The sequence below is a fragment of the Notothenia rossii genome (genome assembly GCF_949606895.1).
Source record: "Notothenia rossii genome assembly, chromosome: 11".
Taxonomy (NCBI): Eukaryota; Metazoa; Chordata; class Actinopteri; order Perciformes; family Nototheniidae; genus Notothenia; species Notothenia rossii.
Window position 1 is genome coordinate 45,111,271 of NC_136910.1, and position 8,753 is coordinate 45,120,023.

The window sequence follows — 8,753 nt, forward strand, 5'->3', positions numbered from 1 at the left end:
TGTCTCCATAAAGTTGACATCATGGCAGTGCTGCTTGCCGCCGCGGTCTGTTTAAGCACCTTGGAGAACTCCGCTCCACAGCAGAGCGCACTGCAGAGGTTGAATCGCGATTGTGCGTAAAATTACGTCAAATCCGCACGGAAGTACCAGATGCTGCACTAGCAGGACTGCCTCCCTGTCCTCACCCTTTGTTGATTATATTAGCTGAAGGCAGTTTACTGTTTCAGGTCTAGCCTGCATCGTTTTAAACTAAACCCCACTCTCCTCGCTGCCAGGGCATGTTATGGCTCCAGGGCAGATTTAAAGTGACGCGTTTTGCTTCATATTCATCCTAAAATCGGTAAGATGTCAACACCGTTTATTGCCTAGCCTTTTTCTTGCACAATGTTTACACTTATTATGTTGTTCTTGGTTGGCAGTAAAGCACCTTCTAGCTCTGTAATTGTGTTATTGTGCCATGCTTTGGCGTAACAAGATGCCCATGTTGTTATTTTATCTCCATGCTGTAGATCGGGTTTCACCGGATTGGCCGAGGCAAATGCCACTCTATGAACTGTTCCAGCGTGCATGACTCTCGGTATAAACAGCATGGCCATTGCACATTCCAGCTGGTCTAAATATATCTATTAAGGCCACAAGAGGGGGAGGACTGTTGAAAGGGGTTTATCCTGGGACGGTTCACTGTCGTGGTGGACTCGCACCACTTGAATCACCTTCCTGAGATTGACAATCGTTTTTTTAGCACCTGCAGAGGAGAACTTGGCCCTATTCAAACATGCCATCTAGTCACACTGTGAGAGCCAGGGCGAGGGAGAGAAACAGCGTCCTGAGCAGACCTGAGTTTCTGTCTCTGAACCAGCCCCTGCGCAGCGGCGGCGGGCCCCCTGAGAGCCGAGGGGGCGCGAGGAGACCCGGTCCGATCAAGCACCAAACAAGCCAGCCGAGTGAGGAACCGGTCGAGCCCAGCAAGTTGCCCGAAGAAGACTGTATGCTGCTGAACCCCTCTTTCAAGGGAATTGCGAAGAACTCCCTCCTCGCCATAGACATCTGCCTGTCTAAGCGCATGGGGGTTTGCTCGTACACGTACTCGTCCTGTGGAGGCTGCCGCTCCATGGTGTCCCTAATGTCGTTCACAGGCCACGGCATCACGTGGATCATTGGCACTCTCCTGTGTCTCACGAGGAGTAACACTCTGGCAGGGCAGGAGGTCCTGGTCAACCTGCTGCTTGGTAAATGCCACACCACTACACTCCAACCACAAAAAAGCAGCAGTATAATACCCAGAATGCACTATGAGCAGGTCACTAATGCACTCTTGTTCTGCATGGCTGAAACTGTGTTTTAAAGGGAGACTTTGTACCCTGTAACTGTTAAATAGGTCAGCTGTGTAATTAAGTTAAATTAAACTTAGTTTAATTATTATTACACCTAGTATTAATACTTCAAATATTATGGGATGAGAAAGAAATGTTCACGACATGACAACCTCAAAATGTACTTATGGCTGACTTATTATAACTTTCTGACATATAACTGATTGAATAACCATTATTAAACCATCATAAGGTATGGATTATTAGTAGTAAGTATCAGATTATGTTTTCAAACTCATACACTTTATGATACAAAATGTCCCTTTTTTAATCATTGTATTAAATATTGTTCTGATAGTTCTTCGGTAACAGATAATAAGAAAAGCAGACTTTGCAAGAAAAAGGAGGGAATGTTAAGATGTGTCACTTTCAATGACATGTTTTTATAATGAGTGACACCTTGTGTAATGTGCCAATAGCATGCAATTTAATACAGCCATGCACAAAGTAATGACCCAAGATGACAAATATATGCAACAAATAGTATTGTTGGCGTCAGAAAGCAAGAATGTGACTGGAAGTTCATTTGTTTAATCTCCTGCACATGCAGAATACATTTTGGAAAAGTCAAAAGCCTCATTACCACTAAAGTAACCAACAGGTCAAAATGGAATGGGAATCTGTGTAAATTTGCTCAGGGCGTTCCTGAAACAGAAATCATTTCTCTTCGTAAACCCCTGAGTAGTACACAAAGGTGAAAAACATATGTTGACCCTCTATGGGCGACCTAGTTTTAAATGACACAAAGAATACATTTGGGACCCTAAATAGGAGTGCACAGGTACACATGTGCACACAAATATGCATCATGGACCTTAACACAGATTATTGATTAAACAGAGCAGTACTAATCTCCTGGCTGTGAGCTCAGATTGGAAGCCTAAATCTCTGGATTTAGGACAATGTTTTGTTTTGTGTTTGGGACATTGTTCAGCCACAAATTCCTGGTCATTATTTGTTGGTCCAGGATAATATCTTCTAGTCTATTGTTGTCTGTCGGGATACAATGTACAGACATGCTGAACATTGGTTGGGGAAATTATATTCAACACTTGGACAAATCCAGTTTTGTTTTCACCTAACAAGGAAGTAATCAGCCAAGACTGGCCTGTCAGTTTTGGTTTGATTCAGTTCATTGCCATGAGCAAATGAAATGTGCAGTGCAGAAATATATTTCCCATACAGTGTTTTGAAATGGCCTCTGGGAATTTCTGCAATACTACTGAGCATCTCAGGGACTCCCAAAGCAAACCTTGACTGTGCAGAGGATATTCCATCCATATCGTCTGAGTTGCAGCCCTGCTTTGGTGTTTTCCGCTTTATTCTTTCGTATAACTTATTTACTCTGTCCCTACACTAATTCAAGTTTCCCTCAAATCATGCACAAACCCTTTTTAACAGTGGTGCAAAAAGAAATAATTTAGGCAACTAGGTGAACAGATGTGATGGCGACAATATCAATAACATCACTCTCACCACATGGCCAGATAAGATCAATGATGCAGTCTGGTGTAACCAACTCCTTGTGCTGTTTTTGAGGCCTGAATGGAAGAATACAGCATCAAACAGACATGACATCACACCACACAGCTGTTGTCTTTAATGACATTGTCATCAAGCTTGATGGAGCAGATGGGTCAGTATTATATTTCTAGTGCCTGTAAACAGCTCTTGCAGCTTTCTAAGGTAAAAGGAAATTCAGCAATACCAAGATAATTCAAGCCATTCTAATCAAATGTGTATTCTAACGGTGAATCACATGACTACATGTACTATAAAGAATATGCTTGAAGAAACCCTCAGCTTTATAGTATCTTTTGACTTGTTCTGGTTCACTCTTACCCCCCTAACAGCTCTGTTCTTCAGCGAAAAAGCTCTAAAACCTAATGTGGGCTATCTGCCAAGCAATAAACGGCAAACAAATCAAGTTAATGAGTAGCGTGTGTATACATGACGAGCATTTAGCAGCTATAAATACAGATATTTTTTCCAGGAGTTGGTGGGTATAACAAAGCGCATAGAGAGTGAGTGCTTGATTAATAATCATCTCTAAATGAATGAAGTATAACATTGCTCCAAATCTGCTGGGTGTATAAATACACAACTATTTGCCGTATGAACTTCAAAATATGTAATAGTTCAGTATTGTGTTTACAGCTTGTTTCTGCTTACCCAAAGTTATTTAAAAAGATATGTATTGCGGTTTAAAAAGACTGTTGTTGCAGATATTTTCCTATTAAATTCCAACCTTTTTATTGCCATATAAACAATACAGGTCTGCAGGAATTCAAATATTGCAAAAAATTGAAGTAAAAGATAGGAAATAACTGTCCCAGACATGGTAATCTCAAATAGGTTAAATCATCTTCAAAGAGCTGAATACAATTGTAAAGGTGTAATTGGATGAGCAGTAAAAAGTGGAATTTAGGAAGGGTCTAAGATGGGCCTTAATGTTGTGTTTTTGTATATCCTGTACAGTTTTTTGAGTCCATTTCAATCAGCCATAGACTCATCATTGCTGAAATTGGATAGAAGAAACTCATAGCACAGCATATATTAGTGTTATAGTACTCCTTCATTTTAACATAGTAGTGTGAGAAACAAAGATTATAGTTAGCTAGACTCTGGCAGACTAGAGATGGAGTTTCAATACAATTTTCAATACAGCAGTTTCCCTTTCAACACTAGATGTGAGCTCAGAATCTGACTGCCTGCAGCCATGGACCCCGAATGACACAAACCCAGGCTGGAACGAAGCAGTCACACAATCTGCAAACACATTTTTTTTGGGGGGGGGAAACATCAGAAAGTAAAACCAGAATTTCCAGAAGACAAACCAAATCATAACTGTTGCTTTATTCAGCTGAAGGGAATTAAAAACAGCTTGTCTTTACAGCTGATTCTATGACGCCTCATTGCTTGGCTCACTGACGCCTTCCATCAATAAGTTTGAGATATAGTCTGCCAGTGTGCATGTCTCTAATATCCATCAGTTTTATTGTCTGCTTAGCTCCTGAACAGTTTCCTTTTTTCTCCCTTTTTTTTTTACTAATAAGCCCACCTCTCTTTTATTCCTTAATCTTTTTATTTAGTACTATCCACCGTCTTTCCTACCACCCTTTAAGGAGTTGAGGGAGTTTAAAATAATGGTCCTGTTGGGACAGGCAGTGGGCGAGTGGAATGAGAAGTAGGGCAGCATAACCAATATGTCAAACGACTGACAGTTATTTAGCGCGTGGTTGGTTGTGTGAAGATGGCAGACTTTAACAGAAGTTAAACATGGCAATGGTAGGGGTATTTTTGGGAGTGCTATAGAGCTATAAAGAGCATCGACAAATGTCTGGTATGTGGACTCAAAGCAAATGCTTCTCGGTATTGTATGCCTTATCGGTTATTCTTGGTAACCACATATCAATTTACATATGTACTATAATTGTTTTCTGTTTTATTTGAATACTCACTCCAAAACCATAAAACCATGCTGTCCAGTTATCTTACTACCGTTATTATGCCCTGGATTATTTATAGATTTAACAGGATTTAAAGACTACAGCGATGCTAGCAGCCATGCTAACTGTAACATACTAACATGCAGATTTTTAGAAGGTTCAACGTATAATTTTCACCATTATAGTTTAGCATGTTAGCATTTTACCTAGGGCTGTCCCTATATGAGATTTTTCACTACACTTTTCCCTTTCTTTTATTACTTTTTTTGGATGAATTACACATAGGTGTGGATAGAGATTCTGTACCCAAGACTTTACCAAAGTGTACAAAAAAATGCTGATTTTTTTATACAATATTAACATATCTGTTTTATTTTTGATATCCTTATTTATTTAAATACCAGTATATCACGACAACCCTCCTTTTAACATTTGCTAATTACCGTCAAACCGAAACAGCTGACACTGATGGAAATGTCATTCAATTTAGTCCGAAATTAGAAAACTGGATAGGCCTACATTTTAAATTCTGATTACAACATTAAATGTGAATCTGAGGCTGATGCGACAGATCATTTAATTTAATATCAAGCAATGGCATTTACCTTCACCATTTAAGTTTTCTACCATGTCATCCATTCTGTTATCTTTTTCTCGACAGCCCTCATTGTTGATGTCCTGACTGTGGCTGGCGTCCAGAGACTGGTGAAGCGCAGAGGACCCTGGGAGATGATGCCGAGCTTGTTGGACTGCGTTGCCATGGACCTCTACTCCTTCCCAGCTGCTCACGCTAGCCGGGCCGCCATGGTTTCCAAGTTCCTGCTGTCTCACCTGGTCCTGGCTGTGCCGCTACGCATCCTGCTCGTGCTGTGGGCCGTTCTGGTGGGCATGTCCCGTGTGCTGCTGGGAAAACACCACCTAACTGATATGGTGTGCGGCTTCGCGCTGGGGTTGCTCCACTTCAGCTTGATGGAGACAGTTTGGCTCTCATCAAGCACCTGTCAGACTATTATTTCTATCGGCACGTTCAGCTGGAGCCCTTTTTTCTGAGTTTTTGATATAATTCTATGCTAGCGCTCAAGGCTAATTTGATACACTAATCTCACAGTTATAAGGACTCAGGTGAAGTTTTTTTTGCAAGCTCCAAAGTTCTTATCGCAGGGTGTGACCTGAACATTTAGATTTTTGGAATCAAAGGCTGGCTTGCATGTAACACCCAGGACAGGCATGTCACAAAACTTCATAATGCTTTACAAATCCTAGCATCTTCAATCAAACCTACTAAAACAAACTTATATATCTGCTTAATTTCAAACAAGTCCTTATATTAATGCAACAATTCAGACTTTTTGACTGGTCAAATTGCACATGTAGGATTTTCTTTCTCTTTCTTTTTTATACTCATGCAGTATGAAAACTGGTATAATTGCAACTCTTTCTATTCAACAAATTCTCTCTTGATTCTGTGTGCCTCCTGCTCTTTGGCATTTTACTTCCTTTTACTTCCTCCTTCCCTGCTACCTCTTTCTCTTTTCTCAATTGTTCTTAATAATTGTGCTTTTATTTTGAAATAGTGATATGCTTTAACTGTGTTGGACACTGATTAGCTTGGTGTAAGGCTTTAATATTGAATGTAACAATAACATATATAAAGTGATGGTTGTTTGGATATTTTGATAATTGTTTCTGATTGGCATGACTATTGGATTCTGTTTTAACTGAATGTTGATTCAACTAATTTCGATACCTCTGAATTGATCTGCTTGTGTAAAACGAATGACACCATTTTTGCAACTATAACTTTTTACGTGCCATTTATGATTTACTGAGTCTAACCCTCTTTTTGTTTCCTAGCAGATATGTTCTCACTTCTGTACCTCAGCTTAACACATGCTAATGCAGTGATGCTAATTATATGCCCATAAAACTAATGAATTAACAAATGTTCTCTCTTTTTCAAATGTGTATTTGTATGGATCCTTGAATAAAACCTGCTGTTTTTTGTGAGAAACTTTTAATTGGTTTGGTGTGTAAATACAGTTTTGTCTACATTAGTTTGCTTTGTTCTGTACAGAGATCTGTCCGGTTTTTACTTTGTACTTTTTCCATCTCATTAATAAAACGAGGTGGGCTCTCAGTAAAATGTGGATGCCTCTGTGTTTTATTATTTTCACATGAGAACATTAAGAAGAAGAATTTGAATGTTTGTTTTTATATTGATTTTCAGGATGAATAATGTGGATGTTTGGTGTTGCCGTGCATCTGTCCACCTGGAATATTCAACATTAACAAAACAAGGTTATGCAAATATTTTAGATTTGGGTGAAACTGTGAGCCAAATAGATTGAGGAAAAATACATTAAACTGTATTTAGTGATTGTTTCTGAATCCTAAAGGAAGCTTAACTACCTATATAAAGTGGCTCTCCAAAAAAAAAAAGTGTTTTGCCCATTTCAATAATCACATGTACCCTCAGTTATCACATGGTCTAGAACTTGGTCAGCAAAATAATAAGGAAGTGTGAAACCATAAGTGTTGGGACAGCTCTCCCATGGTCAATAGTATATACTTAAGGGAGGGACGCATACAAATGTATCCTACTTATTGCACAGAGAAATACATACAACTAAAAAACAAATGAAAAGATCCTCTATTAAATCTCAGAAGATCCAGTGCAACTAAATAACCACAAAAGTGCTTTGTGCAGTTTGAGAAAAAGGGGTTCACTTATTTAACATAAGTCTTGAGTTGTTTTGTTAACATATATACTGAGTTTGTCAGTCTAATGGTGCATTCCTGTCATTTTTGACCATAGTGTACTGGAATGAGAGAGACAACAATGTTTGGATGTAACCATTTTCTAATATTAAGGCTGGTTTCCTGTCAGCTGACATAAGCCACAACACGCTTTGACAGGAAACACACCATTGCAATGTGTGTGCTCTAAAACTGTTCAAAAAAGCAGGAACAGAAACTGCTTTTGAAATCATCTCTTGCAGAAAGAGTTAGAAGGAAAGAGCTTCAGCAGTCAGAGATGTGTATGTGTTACCTAGTTTTGTATGCTTTGTTAGACATCACAAGCACAACTCATCCTTAATAAGAAACTGTTTTGAGTTCAACATTTTTTTAAAAGCAGAGAGAAGATGGGATTTTGCCCTCAGCATAATGCTGATCTAATCATTTGTGAGGCTTGGACACTAAATTAAGCTGCCACAAACACAGGGTGTCTCTTGAGAATCGGGTTCAGATTAATTTGTGTTAATATGTATACCACAATAAATACAAATATGTCTGCACCTTAAGATTGATGAATATTTTTGAATAAAAGTCAGTAATCCAGCTGCAGTCACTTGATAATATAATATGATGACTGTCTCTGTAGTTGCTAAAGGTGAAATAGTTTGCTGTCTTGTCATTACCTTGCATTTAATTACAGCTTCATATGGGAGGATTTTCTTATAGCAATTCATGAGCAACGCCACCAAACCAAACTAGAGCTTGTCCCAGTGCAGGTTTATTTGATGTTGCACCAGAATATAGGCCTCCACAACCCTGCATACATAACACGTACCCACAATACCCCTATGAGTAAGCGCTGATAGTGCTTACAGGTCTGCTTCTGCAGGGTTCACATGAACAGGCTGAACAGACCACACCACACTTCCTACTGTTGTGTCTCTCTGAACTCTTTGAGTCCTGCTCTAAAGAAACAATAGACACCTCAACGCTCCAGCAGCTACCTCTGTGTATCATCAAGGTATTAACTCATGTTATAATGACAAACAGGTATTCTGGGGATCGTCAGGGACATTTGCATTTTCCCATCTTCCTAAAATATTCAGAAATGTTCCTTCATTCGTACAATAAGCTATTCACCCTTAAAAGCTTTGCAAGTTAAATAGTCCCTGGATTGTAACATAGCTCCATTAAA

General features: G+C 39.3%; 1 protein-coding gene across 1 annotated transcript; it reads left to right on the forward strand.

The window, feature by feature from the left end:
* The first annotated feature begins 200 nt into the window (after nt 1-200).
* On the forward strand, nt 201-6,969 carry LOC307024014 (inactive phospholipid phosphatase 7-like). The gene is made up of 3 exons (XM_079657782.1): nt 201-340; nt 510-1,229; nt 5,484-6,969. Exons 2-3 carry the CDS (start codon nt 776-778, stop codon nt 5,870-5,872), a joined length of 843 nt encoding a protein of 280 aa, XP_079513908.1. The 5' UTR covers nt 201-340; nt 510-775; the 3' UTR covers nt 5,873-6,969.
* The last annotated feature ends 1,784 nt before the right edge of the window (nt 6,970-8,753 follow it).